This window comes from Labrus bergylta, chromosome 1 (genome assembly GCF_963930695.1).
Source record: "Labrus bergylta chromosome 1, fLabBer1.1, whole genome shotgun sequence".
NCBI lineage: Eukaryota > Metazoa > Chordata > Actinopteri > Labriformes > Labridae > Labrus > Labrus bergylta.
Window position 1 is genome coordinate 11,452,536 of NC_089195.1, and position 15,733 is coordinate 11,468,268.

The 15,733-nt window shown below is 42.2% G+C and overlaps 2 protein-coding genes across 6 annotated transcripts in view; one reads left to right on the forward strand and one right to left on the reverse strand.

Annotated features, from left to right (window-relative positions):
• Window positions 1-9,669, forward strand: part of LOC109989547 (dynamin-2) — a 32,218-nt gene extending 22,549 nt beyond the window's left edge. For 2 of the 5 annotated variants that reach the window (XM_020641336.3, XM_020641333.3), the window contains exons 14-20: window positions 2,620-2,730; window positions 2,909-3,018; window positions 3,406-3,517; window positions 4,511-4,678; window positions 4,768-4,994; window positions 6,306-6,482; window positions 6,683-7,073. In XM_020641336.3, coding sequence (XP_020496992.1) covers window positions 2,620-2,730; window positions 2,909-3,018; window positions 3,406-3,517; window positions 4,511-4,678; window positions 4,768-4,994; window positions 6,306-6,482; window positions 6,683-6,740 — 963 coding nt within the window. In that variant the 3' untranslated portion in view covers window positions 6,741-7,073. Of the gene's footprint in view, window positions 1-2,619; window positions 2,731-2,908; window positions 3,019-3,405; window positions 3,518-4,510; window positions 4,679-4,767; window positions 4,995-6,305; window positions 6,483-6,679; window positions 7,074-9,304 lie in introns of those variants that run through there. The other 3 variants (XM_020641331.3, XM_020641332.3, XM_020641334.3) reach the window with 2 other exon arrangements.
• A 46-nt stretch (window positions 9,670-9,715) lies between these two features.
• Window positions 9,716-14,848, reverse strand: tmed1b (transmembrane p24 trafficking protein 1b). The gene is made up of 5 exons (XM_020641338.3): window positions 14,584-14,848; window positions 13,106-13,203; window positions 12,821-13,010; window positions 11,284-11,451; window positions 9,716-11,069 (listed from the first exon to the last, which is right to left on the reverse strand). The coding sequence occupies exons 1-5, from the start codon at window positions 14,833-14,835 to the stop codon at window positions 11,019-11,021; spliced, it is 759 nt and encodes a 252-aa protein (XP_020496994.1). The 5' UTR covers window positions 14,836-14,848; the 3' UTR covers window positions 9,716-11,018.
• Window positions 14,849-15,733: the final 885 nt, after the last annotated feature.

Sequence of the window (15,733 nt, forward strand, 5' to 3'; positions counted from 1 at the left end):
CTTATATACTTTGTCTGATCTGCCTCAAATTACACAGGTATGATCAGGGTTGGCCCCCGAACACATAGACATAACAATAGTCAACTTTAACCATAGCGCGTCCTACTGCAAGGAATAAGTACTACACAATGCTCAATTTGCTCCATATTTCATAGCTATCATGACAGTGCCAGCCTGAACTGCTCTATGTCAAAATTTTCTGTGATCTTCATTACGCTGCCTATTTCAGCATACCATAGTACAACTTTCACACAAATTGGACTGCACGGCCTGCTGCTTAGCCACGTTCCGCTGCTGCTGCACTCCCGCGGTCGCAACACACTCCGTCATGCACAGGGGTGCGAGGGCCCTTCATCACTGCTTGTAGTTTTAGTTACTACTATTTTCCACATTTTAGAATTATAGTAGATATTAAAACAACAAAAATAGAAATGCAAACAGACAGACATCTTATTCACATGTCAAACATTCAAGCATAAGCCTTTAGATCAAAATGTCTTGGAAGATAATAACATGCAGGTCAATCAGGTCTGTCCAAACCTTTGACTGGTAGTCTACACACACACACACACACACACACATTTATTACCTTGTTATATGTCAAATTAGATGTCAGGTGCAGTAAAACTAGTCCAGTTCTAAGACTTGTTGTTTTTCAAGGGTCTAGTTTTGAGGTCTGGCTTTTGGCTTGAAATATTTGAAGACAGGTCAGACCTGGGTAAGATGGCAGTTTATCAATTATTGCCCTTTAAAGAAACAGAATCCTGAGCTCATTGATTCAAAGTAACTGGTTCATTTTTGGTTCAGTGAATGATACGAGCACTATTTGAGTATTTAGTGTTTTTCACAGCTGTCAGCCAGAACCTGTATCTGGCTTTATATCCTAACCTCTGTTAACATGTAAACAGGCTGGACAGTTGGAGCCAAAGACCCTCACATCAGGAGAAATCCTTAGTCTCAGTCTGATGTCATGGAATAGACCGCAGAGCAGTTTGTTTACAATATTTACTACTTAATGACTCGATCACTTGCCCATTATCTAACTTTAAGCACACACAGGAAGTGTCTAATTCCTACAAACTGGTTTACGTGGAAGAACAATCAGTAGTTTTAATCCATGATATGAAATGGAATGTTAGCCTTCAGTAAAAAGCTCGTATAAAGAGTCACCCTGCAGACAAATCATCTGCATACTGTCTAACAGTTAACTCTTAAACATCCTAATATGCAAACCCTCCCCATCTTCTCCAGGATTGTCCCCCCTCCCCATTCCCCCGCTGGCCTGCACTATCACTGCTCCAGGACAAACCGGGACTGAGCATGGTTACCTCTTGTCCATAACGTCGTAATACAATACATGCATGACTTTATGTTATTATGAAGCATGCTCATTTTACAAGAACGGAGGACTCGAGTAAAAAATAGAAAAAATAAAAGGGACATGTGGTCGAGTCAGTGTCCCCACATCGGCGAACAACACAGAGAACATGTCAGCTACTTTACTGATTTTGTGTCTTATTCTGAGTCATGTTAGTCAGATACAGACAGAACACTCCTGAATGAAGGCTGTCCAGTGTGCCAGGGCCGAGGAAGCATATCGTGCTTGAGCACGGATCGGAGCACTCTCACTAGTCAAACGAACTAGAGTTCAGAGGGGAAGCGTGCTTAGGCACGGTGCAGATCGCCTCGTGTGAGTGTGCCCTAAGGGTTTTTTAGGTGAATCTTTGTCCTGCTCAAACCTTTCCGCTGCTGTATTTAATTTATTGTTTCACGGCCGAGTCTGTGGTCATGATTATGTCCTGTTATCATCCCTGTATGTCTGTTCCCTTTGTCTCCTTGACCTTCAGTCTGGCATAGAGAGCGATGCAGAGAAGGTGACTTTGTACTTTCATGATTTCTTATGACGTTTGTGGTGAATTTGAACTCAACAGTATTCCTGTGACATGACCTCTCTGTGCTCCCAGAATACTGTAAAAACCTGCATGGTTGTTGTGCTCTTTTGTGTTTGAGCTCATGTTTTCAGTTTAATGTTGCCTTCCTGTATATTAATAAGGACTTTCAGCATTAATTAACGCTAATGCATTAATCTTTTAAAATCTTAGTCATCCTCAGTGTCTCCCTGTAGTCTCAGTGATGTAAAAGAAGGACACTGCTGCATCTTTGAATGTCTCATTTCACTTTAAAAACTCTCAGACAGTTCAGCTGACGAGTCCAAAGTAATATCCACCTTATGACATCACACATTGACCTTATGACATCACATAATGACCTTTCTTACCGTTCCTTTGAGCTGTTTGGCCTCACTTTGGGATCCCTAACCACTTCCTGTTTCTGTGCTTAACTTCATGTCCTGACCTTCACTCTACAGGAAGGGCCTTACTGTATTTCAAAATTAAAGCACACAGAAAGTGAAGTACTCTAAGCTTAAGACAGGAGAAACATTCAAAACAAAAGCCTAACAAGTTATATTTTTACATGTGAAATAATGGAATTTAGACATGTGGTTAAAAATGTGATGAATGGTGATTAAAAGTAAACAATTTGTTTGACAGCCCTGATATTCAAAGCTACATGTTACCCATGTTGTGGAGTACTAAACTCTCAGCCTCTCATATGCAGGTGATCCGCAGAGGCTGGCTTACTATCAACATCAGCATCATGAAGGGAGGGTCTAAGGACTACTGGTTTGTCCTGACGGCGGAGTCTCTCTCCTGGTACAAAGATGAGGAGGTAGGAACGTTTGAAGGACAGGAAGTGTGTTGTTTACTCTCCTTGAGTCAAAGGAAAGGAAAAGGAACAGGGCTAACGTCATCACAGTACAGCCTGTAGCCTCTCCTCATTCTTTCCTTTAGAAGATAAATGCTGCTTTATTTGTTCCCATCTTGATCACCTCTCTTCTTTTAATCAGGAGAAGGAGAAAAAGTACATGCTGCCTCTGGATAACCTGAAGCTGAGAGACGTGGAGAAGGGCTTCATGTCCAGCAAACACGTCTTTGCCATTTTTAACACCGAACAGAGGTGATTTTTTTTTTTTTTTTTTTTTTTTTGAAAGATTTTTTTTTTTTTAGTTTTTTGTGTCTTTAATTTGAGAGATAGGACAGTGGATAGAGTTGGAAATCAGGGAGAGAGAGAGCAGGGTGGGACATGTGGGAAAGGAGCCACAAGCTGGATTCGAACCCGGGCCACTTTGAGGACTACAGCCGCCATACATGGGGTTTGCGCACTAACCACTAGGTTACCGGCGCCTCACAAATTTCCGTTTAACTGACAAGGAAATGAGTTGCCTGGAAACATCCAGCTATTATCTCTACATCCTCTGACATGTCTCAGAGCTGCACGCGCACTAACCACTGCGCCCCAGACGTGATTTTCTTGTGTGTGTGTATGTGTATGTGTGTGTAACAGGAATGTGTATAAAGACCTGCGTCAGATCGAGCTGGCCTGTGACACTCAGGAGGATGTGGACAGCTGGAAGGCGTCGTTCCTCAGAGCTGGTGTTTACCCGGAGAAAGACCAGGTACAAGATGTATTTACATTTCATCATTATTAACCCTTCACTGTCAGTGTGACTGGAGTTTATTTGTTCATTCAGTTCAACGCCCCCCATTGGTCCAGGGAGCAAAGACGAGTTAGTCAATAACATTTGTGTGTCACATGGTCGAGGCTCAGCGACATCATTGGGGGTTTCTAAAAAGGCCATGAAGCGTGGTCACCACATAACAAAAGCTGTAATGTAACTTTAGATCGAACAAGTGACAGACAAGGAGGCGGAGCTAAAGAGCATGCCTCTATCTTTAACTTGTAGTGTAAAATTACCAAAAGTTAATTTCTTTATAATAATAATAAAATTAAAAATAGCTTGGAATTTATAAAGCGCCCTTCAAGAAACCCAAAGACACTTTACAGTAGTAAAAAGGGGGCAGTAATAGGAGACGACAAAAAGAAACACAAACAAAGAAATAACACAAAACAAACAAATGAAGGAAAGAGAAAAAAAAAAGGTCTGGGTGCTCAGAAAGTTGGAGTGGACTCCAACTTTCTGAGCACCCAGGTTGTGGACCTCGGATGAAGGGCCATGAGCTCAGTCCTGCTGCTGTTGAGTTTGAGGAGGTTGGAAGACCTCCAGGTTTTAATGTCATGGAGGGAGTTAAAGAGTGACTGGGGGGCGGAGCTTAGTGGATGGAAGAGTGCTGAGGTGGAGCTGTGTTGTTGTTGGTGGATTATCAGACCAAGGACTAACCCCCCATATAAACAGGCTGTAAACATGTAAACAGGCTTGTCTTGTTTATGGTACTGGTTTATGGTTACTGTATAGGTCTTGTTTATGGGACTGTGTGGGTCTTGTTTATGGGACTGTGTGGGTCTGGTAAGGGACTATATGAGTCTGGTTGAAACAACTTCGGATGTGAGGTTGTGTTTGGAGAGATCACTCAGGGGACCAATCAGAGATATATATTACTCTCTGTTTCTTCTTCCTTCACATCTTCCTCTCACTCTTTTTCTCCTCCAGCCTGACAGTGAAGAAACTATAAATTCCAGCGACACTGTGTCCATGGACCCGCAGCTTGAGCGACAAGTGGAGACCATCCGCAACCTGGTGGACTCATACATTGGCATTGCCAACAAGTCCATCAGAGACCTCATGCCCAAGACCATCATGCACCTGATGATCAACAGTGTACGTCTTCTGATTTAAGCATCTCATTCCTGTGAGTTACAAACAACGTTCAGAATTAAGTCTCTCTTTTTCCCTTTCCCGTCCTGCAGGCGAAGGACTTCATTCACTCGGAGCTGCTGGCCTACCTGTACTCTGCGGGGGATCAGGGCAGCATGATGGAGGAGTCAGCAGAGCAAGCTCAGAGGAGGGATGAGATGCTGAGGATGTATCATGCTCTGAAGGAGGCCTTGGTCCTTATTGGAGACATCAGCACCACCACTGTCTCTGTTCCTGTGCCTCCACCTGTGGACGACAACTGGATCGCCAAAGACCCGAGGTGAGTAGACACAAAGATATAAGAGGTGTTATTATCCTGGGTTAGATTGATCAGGGTCTGGGTTAAGGCTGACGAGTAGCAAAGATTTATAGTGTAAAAAAACACATTTACAAATGATAATCCAGTTTGTCCAGCAGAGGGCGCTGACGTATTGACTAAGTGGTGTCCTCTTTGGTGCTCTTGCTTCTTTTAATTCTTAAAAAGATTCTTCTGTATGAAGGGGGAGTGGGAGGGGGTTAGGGTTAGTTAAGCTTTGAATAGTTTGATTGTTCATTTGTTTTTAGTCTTATTTTGTTTTGACGTTTTGTTTTCAGTTTGAATTTTATTTTTATTCAGGTTTTTTTTGTCTCTGTATTATAAATGTTTCACAGAAAGATCTCAAACAACGTTGTCCTAAATTTGGATAAAATCTCGTTTTAGTAAAGTTTGAACTTTGTTACTGTCAGAAATAGAAATAGAACTGACGTGTCTTTAACAACACTTTCAGTCAGTAAGCGTTTTTATGTAGAGCCTTGTTTTTATTTCAGTTGTTTTTCATTATGTGTTATTTTTTTTATTCACAATAATCACCTTGATGAAATGAAGTTAAAGCATCCTTCTCGCCAAAGTGACCACACTCCCATGAATGTGTTGACGAGAAAACATTAGTAGCAACTAAACGCGGTGTCATTTCTTTGGTCCTTCAATCAGTTAAAACAGTTTAGAAGACGTGAAGGTGGTCAACTTTAGGACCCGTGTTGAGTCCATACTGGCTGTGACCGGGTGCGGTATAAAGACCAGCAGGTCATCTGCATTAACCCTGCATGGGGTCAGGGGACAACCCTGACGAGTACCCCGCTGAGGATTTTGGGGTATTTGTAAGAACTGAAGCAGTTGGGCTTGAATATATTAGTTTTATCCAACTAATTAAAGCATGGTCCGAAATCTAATTTTTCTAAAACATTAAACAAATATGCCCATTCCACCCGTTCTAACGCTTTTTCCGCATCCAAAGAAACATTCAGGCACTGCATCAGACGGAGCATACAAGATATTGAAAAGATGGCGAATATTGTTGACGGTTTCTAATAAAGCCAGTTTGATCCTCAGAAATAATCAATGGGAGACAGCTCTCTATAATGTAATGTAAGAATTTAGACGGCAGTACCCATTTTAAACACTAGGTGTCAGAGTTACAGATTGTTTCTTTAATGCATCGCGATTTTGACGTGATCACAGAATCATAAATATTCACTTCAGTCTGTTTCAAAGCAGCTTTCTTTACACAAGCTTTACACTTGTACTCAAAAAACATCCCGTCTGTCTTTCCAGTCCTCCTCCAGCATCCCGCCCTACAGCAGCCACAGCGCCACCTCCAGGCAGACCCCCGGCAGCATTTGGAGCTCCGCCCGTACCCTCCCGACCTGGAGATCCCACACCTGGTGCTGTTCCTCTTGTCCCCTCCAGACCGGCCCGCGTGCCTCCTGCTCTGCCGCCCGGGATCCCAAGGTAAGATCAAACACACACACACAGACGCACACACACACTGAAGTTGTATCTCTGACTGCAGGTGACGGGTTGTTCTATAAATTCTTGCTTCTGGTGGTTTGGGATCTTTGTTGCTTGACCCTCTGACGATGTTTTTCCTCACATGTCGTCCTCCCCCCCCTCTCCCCCCTCCCCTCTCCCCCCCTCTCTTCCTGCAGCAGAAGACCTCCACACAGACCCACTGTCATTCGCCCTTCAGAGCCCTCCTTGCTTGACTAGAAAGAGATGACTTTACACTTTTATAATTCTTTGTCTCCTGTAACTGATGATCGTCTGCTGTTTCAGTAACTCTGACTTTATGTGCAGTTAGCTTTTTTTAACCAAGTGTACCATGAAATATTCTGCTTTCTGATAAAGGGATTCTTTGGATGATTTTATTGACTTACAGGTAAAGAATCAGCCAGATAGAGTTTGACTGATTCCATTTGAAAGTGTCTTAATGTATGCTTCATGACTTTTGATATAATCTTCTTTAACGAGCTGTAGACATGCTAACATTGAAACCCTTAAAGCTCGCTGTGGAAGACAATAAATCATCTCATAAAATGAGAACCCTATTGTTCTTACATTCTGTGCCTCAAGTTCAACAAGATGTTTTCAAGTTATTTCAAGAGAATAATCAAGAGTTCCTATCCGACTACTTTCCTAATTAATTAAACTGACTCGTCTAAAGGGAAGCAAACAGTCAACTGAGCTCAACTTGTAATGTGACTCATGTTAGCAGAGCTAGGAGCTGCAGCCTTCAGTCGTCCTGCAGGTTAACCCGTCTGTACTCGTTCCCTGCATCTCAGTTCTCTTCAATGCTGTCTCCTCGGTCCTCGCTCCTCAGCCGAACCGGAAGTAGTTTTAGACCCGCCACGTTAAGGATCGTCCCAAAGCTCTTGTAACTGAACGGAGGAGAGAGGAGAGAGATCTGAGGAGCGATGACCGAGGACACACCAGAGCTGACTTTGCAGAAGTCTTTTTACTGACAGGCACGCCCCCTTATCGAATATCACTCATTGATTGGACGCTGCAGCGGATCAAACTTCAATGAAACTTGTCAACATGAGCGGAGTTAAATAACGGAGAAAAGACAGACATTAAAAAGAAGCTAAACGGACTGTGATGGCTTCAAACAATAATCAGTTAGGTAAGCCATTGCTGAGCGGGTTTAACACGCTATCAAATAAAAATAAAAGGCAGCCGCGGATCCAAAGTCAACTTAGAAACTACATTTATTTAAAAAAAAATTTCAGCAAAAAATAAACTTAATAAAATAAACAAATCAGATCGCTATATCATGTATATCCTAAGCGGCCCTTTGCAGTCAAAAAACTGTTCCGCTTCCCCACTCTCACTCCCCCCCAGGTGTCCTTAATCAACTTAAAGTACACTGCAGGTACGCCGCGGCTCCGCCCCAAAGAGGGAGAAATAATGCACACATACCCCCAAATCAATAAACAAAATGTAAAACCAAAATAAGCCAGAATAAACAATAATATAAACAAGTAATTCTAAATTCATTAATGTTTGGCTCTTTTCTATTTTTTAACTGTAAATAATTCATATGGCCATTTAGCCACAACACGGACCGTCGGACATTTAAACAGACTGTAAACATCTGTCAGTATGTAAAGAGTCTGTGATGAGCTGGGATTAAAAAAAAGTGTCTGACATGAGGAGCAACAACGAAATATGAAGCATACGTTCTATAAAATCATTATAATGGAGAGTAGACCGATCTCTCCCGACTTTATATTTGATTTGTTTTTGATTCACTGTCAAACAAAAAGTCTGTTAGTATGAAGTGTTAAAATCAAATGATCATAAACGATTCCTTCATAACTATAACAGGTAGGTTATATTTCTTTTCATGATCAGTCAGACTGTCCGTTTTAATTTATTATATTGAGAATGAACGGCTGACAGCGTGGGAGTTTATTTGTTTGTGTATTTTATTAGAATTAATACAGTTCATATTTGTGCGGACATAAACAGCTCATCATCACAAACGGACATCGCTACAGAGGAAAGGACGTGTCATGTCTCTTAAAACATATCTCCTCATTTCCTCTCTCCTCTGCTTCGTTTCCTTGCGTCTCTTTTATTAAAATAAAAAGAAAGAATAAAACCCTGAAAGTATCTCTTCTGATACTGCAGAAGAGGCAAAAGAGTTCAATGGTAAGTTATTTCAGAAACACATTACTAAAAGAAAAATACTATCTATCTCTCTTTTAAGCCTGTTTGAATGAACCATGAATTACACATCTAATGATTGACAGAGACACATTTTGAATTTGATTTTAAAGCTAGGAAGCAGAGTTATCCTGAGGGATCCTAGTCCTTTGAGGGACTCTAGTCACTTACGCAACATTTGGGTGTGTTGTCTTATTTATTTTCAGTACTATAGTTCAACACACTAGGATAAGCACCTCTTGCTTGACCTGAATAATTTTTTATTATTGTAAAAAAGGAAATGTTTGATTCATGGAAGAAGTCAAAACTGGATTCAGAAATATTTTCCTTGCGTCTGTTTGTTTTTCAAAGATTGGATTCAGTTTGGTTTTGGTTAACCCTTTGGTGACCTTGATGCAGTCCAGACCTGTCAGTCAAATGAACACGTCTCCTGTTCCACCGTCCAGCCTTGATGTACCTAGTTAGGTTACCATGGTAACACTGGTTACATACAATACAGATAGTGTTACTTTGCCTCTACAGTTCTGTCCCCTCTCACTCATGTTTGTTACATTGAAATGATTCATTGATCCAAACCGACCCTAACCCTGATCACTGTCACACAGGCGACCTCCACAAGGCCCATCACGCCCAAACCGCTGCTGAATCCAGCTGAGCTCTCGGACTGTCGCCCCATCAGGTGCACTTGCCAGTCGACGTTCAGGAGGAGTTTTTGTGTGATCCAGATCTGTTTCATTATATAAGGGAGGAGTTAACTGAATGATTTATTATTCATATGAATCTAAAGTCAGACCACATGGTAAAAGGTCTTCTTCGTTCAAACAAACCATTTCATTTCTTTCCTTTACTTGAATAATTAGTCTCACCCCACATTCAGGGTTTGACATGATTCTGCCATCTGTCCGGGTGACATCAGTAGAACTTAAGATTCTGAGTTCTGCAGGATTGAATCATAAATATTCATTAGACATCTGTGTGTCTCTAGTCTGTATTCTACAAACACACATTAAACCAAGTTTCTGTGTAAAACATCTGTTTATTAATATCACTGACCCAATCCCAATCTCTTTACATATGTAAGTTCATCATACCAGTTGTTTAAAACTTGACTGTTAATTTGATTTTTACTATTGAAAAGTACCGAAGCTTTAAGAAAAGTTAAAGGTCATGTTCTTTAAAATCCTCTTCTCCATGTTCCTCTAACTCTAACATGTGTCTCTAGTCTGTCTACAAACCCCCCAATGATGAGAAAAGTCCATCCTCTTTGTCTTTTTCCTGCTACACTTTTCAGAAAATGTGTGCTCAAACAGGCCGTTTGGAGATTTTCCCTTCATGACATCACAAAGGGCAGTAACCCCTCCCCCAGGTGGGTGACACTCCAACAGCTAGGGGTTTGTTCTGCCCTCTGAGTCTGCCTTCTCACCGTAAACAATCGGGCACGGAGCGAGAAAGCCTGAGACACCCAAACCCTTCCAGAGAAGAGCGTGGTCAGACACAGCTCATTTACACAGAAACAGCCTGTTCTGAGCAGGGCTGAAACAGAGGGGGTTATAGGCATGATCAAATACAGGATCAGAGTGGATTTAGAACAAGAAACTTCACAGACATGTTATGAGGAGCTCTGAGACTTATTTAAAGAACCTCATGTGACCTTTGAATCTTCAGCCATGTTTTAACCAAAAGCTGCCTTGAGCCAAAGAGAGATCACTTTTATCAAGAATGGTATCAAAGTCTAAATATCTGATATCGTGAAAACCTTACGTACATATAAAAAAGCAGGTTTGCTCATCTAGATCAATGTTTCTGAAGGGGCGGAGCCATACATTCGACAGACAGCTCAGGATGAACGCTGACCCAAAGTTTCATTATTATTCAACTTTAAAGTCTCATTCTGTTCATGTCAGCGTGGACGTAAACCGGCACATAAAGAGAAATCAGTAACTTCAAAATCACTAAGAAACAAAAAAAAACTAATAAAAAGGAGTGATACTAATCTGTGAGCAAGAAGAGATGCAGCATCAACAAAGACAATCTGTGGATCACCTCCACCTTCATCCACCTTTAACCACCTTCATCTTCATCCTGAGGAAAGAAATACTCTAAAAAGTCCTCTAGTTCCTGGATCTGCAGAAGCCTTCCACATATCCTGCTGTGAGAATAAGGAGCTTTTTATAACAGTGTTGGTTTGTGGTGAGAGTCGACATCATGGTCCTCCTCGCCGTCCTGTTGTAATGTCATGGTCCTCCTCGCCGTCTTGTTGTGATGTCATGGTCCTCCTCACCACCCTGTTGTAATGTCATGGTCTTCCTCGCCGTCTCTCTATGTGCAGACTCTCCTCCTGTCGTCAAACAGTTTACGGACGGTGAAGACCTGAGAACAAACACAGTTGATAGATTTCACATTTTATGATGTCATCCCACCGTTCTTCATGAGATGAGCCCAGTGATGGTTTGGTAAAGAGGACGCTGCCCCTACTGGTCATAACGAGAACGACAGAGCTTCACTGAAGTTATTACTGCAGTTCTAAAAAGTGTTGATCAGACACTTGTCTTGAAAGTAGTAACAAGACGAGCGAGGACTTTACCTGAGTGAGGGCCACACACAGCAGAACCAGCACGCTGGCACAGGACCAGAACGAGACCCTCCACAGGTTGTCCTCCAGGAGGTTTCTGTCCCGAGCCTCAAAAGCCCGCAGCACCGTCTGCATCTGCCGGCTGCGCTCCAAGCGTCTGTGCAGAGAATCCATGGACTCCTGAAACATGAGGAGTGTTGAGCAGGATGAAAAACAAGATGGCCATTAACACTTTTAGTGATGTTCCTGACTCCAGGGGTACATCCCAGTTCCCTTAATTGCATCCAAGTGTCCTCCACTTGCATCTTAGTCCCTCCCACCAGAGATGCATGGAGAGACGCAAGGAAACGAAGTAGAGGAGAGAGGAAATGAGGAGATATGTTTTAAGAGACATGGCACGTCCTTTCCTCTTTAGCGTCACGTGAAGCGACGTCCGTTTGTGATGATGACATCAGCTGATCAGTCGACTTAAACAGCTGTTTATGTCCGCACAAATATGAACTGTATTAATTCTAATAAAATACACAAACAAATAAACTCCCACGCTGTCAGCCGTTCATTCTCAATATAATAAATTAAAACGGACAGTCTGACTGATCATGAAAAGAAATATAACCTACCTGTTATAGTTATGAAGGAATCGTTTATGATCATTTGATTTTAACACTTCATACTAACAGACTTTTTGTTTGACAGTGAATCAAAAACAAATCAAATATAAAGTCGGGAGAGATCGGTCTATTCTCCATTATATTGATTTTATAGAACGTATGCTTCATATTTCGTTGTTGCTCCTCATGTCAGACACTTTTTTTTAATCCCAGCTCATCACAGACTCTTTACATACTGACAGATGTTTACAGTCTGTTTAAATGTCCGACGGTCCGTTTAGCTTCTTTTTAATGTCTGTCTTTTCTCCGTTATTTAACTCCGCTCATGTTGACAAGTTTCATTGAAGTTTGATCCGCTGCAGCGTCCAATCAATCAATCATCGCTCCTCAGATCTCTCTCCTCTCTCCTCCGTTCAGTTACAAGAGCTTTGGGGCGATCCTTAACATGGCGGGTCTAAAACTACTTCCGGTTCGGCTGAGGAGCGAGGACCGAGGAGACAGCATTGAAGAGAACTGAGATGCAGGGCAGGTCTGTGTCCACCTGCCGTTTATTTCTGAGTGCCAGGAAGTATAAAAAATTAAGTAAAAACAGGAAACAGGAAGTGGGGTTAGGTGTAAATAAATCAGGAAGTTGTTTTTTTTTCAGCTCACTGATTGTTAATGAAGGAGCTCCGACAGAGAGCGCTAACATAGACCTGACCACACAAACACTTCATTTCAAGGTTTGTCTTTAACCTTTCTGATTCTAAAGAGTTCTCTTTACAGCTGATTGAAACTTTTACAAACTATTCCTCATGATGTTGATGTGGTGAATGTGGCTCACATGACGTGTAGTGAGATATTTACACGACAAAGGTTTAGGGGTTGGTTAACAGATTCACGAGCTATGATTGAGTTTTTACTCATTATTTGAAGGACTTTTCTAACAATCATCTCACCCGAATGTCGTCGAGCTTGTACTCCAGAAGGCTTCCATCGGGCTCATCGAGTCCTGCCCACTCGTCGTCTCCTCCCACATCTCCTCCCTGACCTTCAATGATGATCTCAAAGAACACTGTCTTCTCCGAGAAGCGACTGAAGCTGTTGTCGAAGCAGATCTCATAGTCCCCCGCCTCCGTCGGCTCCACCCTGGAATGACAGGAAGTAAGTCCAAAGATAAACAGACTGTTTCAACACCACTGGCACCAGAAAATGAGATGAGGGCACAGCGAGGTGGAACTTACACGTGGACTCCATCGGAGCGCCGTGACTCCATGACGATCTGGATGCCTTCTGGAGTGAGGATGGTAAAGTCTACATCCATACCTGCACCTGCTATCACCTGGATGTACACACACAAAGACACACACTTAGCATTACACTAACACATCATACTCCAAAGTCAACTGTTTTAAAGGCCATTACTGGATGGTGACAGTATACAGATACAGGCTGCAATGATGATATGTAAAGAGACGTGTCTGAACAAACAGGTAGCAGATTTATGGTGGGCGTTAAAATCTTGGCAAACAGATCATCACCAGCAAAACATCCCCAGGAGAGATAACAAGGAGCGCCGCCTACTGTCGTCTGATTGCCTAACCTGGTAACCCGACCCTGCGAACGTCACTACACTCTACAAACACATCTAAGTATTAGATAAAAGGATTTATCATCGCTGTAATATCCTGAAGAAATATAATGTCTTCAACTTTGATCATTTCCTGTTTTACTCTGATACCTGCCTGATGTTTGAAATTATTGATAATCTTGCACCCCCTCCCCTTAAAGAATGCCTGACCCATCTCAGCTGTGGCAGAGCTGGAGGGACTCGAGCATCCACCAGGGGGAGCCGGGTGTCACAGTTCTGAAGGACAATCAGCCTTTTCAATTGCAGCAGTGAGGAAGGTGAACTCTAAACCTACAGACATTAGAAACTAAAACAAAGCTGAAGTTCTGAAAACTCTAATCACTAAAGTTTGTCCTGCACATCATGCTCGTCTACTTTTTATACCGATGGACATTTTTTTATTAATTTACTGTGAAGTGTAATCTTACAGGTGGACTTATTATATTACATATTCTGTTATTCTAGATCATGTACTTCCTGCTATTATTTGTTTACCTGCCCTGGGACAACACATGCTAATAAGCTATTCGCTTACTCCGGTGCAATTATATGCAATTGTGCGCTGCCCCTGTAAAACTAAACAACAAATAAATGTCTTTTAAAAAGATACCTGATACTCTGATGTCACAGTTACCTGATACTCTGATGTCACAGTTACCTGATACTCTGATGTCACAGTTACCTGATACTCTGATGTCACAGTTACCTGATACTCTGATGTCACAGTTACCTGCTATTCTGACGTCACAGTTTCCTGATACTCTGATGTCACAGTTACCTGATACTCTGATGTCACAGTTACCTGCTATTCTGACGTCACAGTTACCTGATACTCTGATGTCACAGTTACCTGAAACTCTGATGTCACAGTTTCCTGATACTCTGACGTCACAGTTACCTGATACTCTGACGTCACAGTTACCTGATACTCTGACGTCACAGTTACCTGATACTCAGACGTCACAGTTACCTGATACTCTGATGTCACAGTTACCGGCTATTCTGACGTCACAGTTTCCTGATACTCTGATTTTACAGTTACCTGAAACTCTGATGTCACAGTTACCTGATACTCTGACGTCACATGGTTACCTGGTATTCGACCTCCATCGTCCCGTTCTTCGTCGCTGTCTGGTAGAAACACCCGGATGTTCCGGCAGGCAGCAGAAACGTAAACTCGGTGTCGAGGCTTTGACCGAAACTCGATACAAACTCCAAACAGCCCACAAATAGCAGCACGAGCACCAGCAGTCTACTTGTGCGTCCACCTGTGCTCCGGAGCAGCGCCATGATGAAGACAAACACGAACAGTCGGCTATCTAAGTTCAGCCATCTTCTCTGCATCCCTCTTCCGCTTCACAACTTTACCGCGCTGTGATTGGATGATGGCCCGGCAACGAGGAAACGCAGCAGACCAATCAGAGAAGGAAGAGTAGCAGTGTTTCTCCAATCACTGTATGGTGCGTTCATGTGGTATCGGACAAAACAGGAAAAACAGATTTTCGAGTTGTAAAATGAAATATGAACATCTGCTCAAGTCGAAACAACAACTCGGAAAGTCTTGACGTCATATACGTCATCACATGGGAGGCAAAATATGTTTCGCTAATGTTAAGAAACTTTTTGTGAATTCACAAATTGCACAAATATATTGCTCTAATATAACTCATTTTTTTGTACTTATTCGAACATTCAGACTTTCCAAACTGAAATCATGTGAACACACTGAAGTCAGATGAACGAGTTCACAAGCCGGACGAGGAGGCCAACCGAGGAGCACCTGAATGCAGCAGAAGAGCGTGACAAGCGTGACATCGTGACAGCGCGACATCAATACCTATAATACCTATAAGACCACAAGAGGGAGCCAGAGTTCAAGTCCGTGAATGACTGCATGTCAGGGTCCTCTTGTGAGTGAAGAAAGTGAAGAATTTCCGCATGTAGAATATGTCATAAAATATACCTCCCTCCCACACACACACACACACACACACACACACACACACACACACACACAAAACATCAAAGAAAAAGAAGTACAGATTCAGCAGAAACTTTTCAAAGGTTTGGGCCGTCAGCGTTCACACGTTGATCCCTACGTGATAAAGGTCCAAAATGAACGATTATTTCCTTCATCATGTGGTTTTTGTCCCTTTCTGAGGGAACCTTTGAATGGCTTGTTCCACTTTCAGAACAGAATATTATTAATATCTCATCAGAATTAGTTGATCACTTCCTGAGC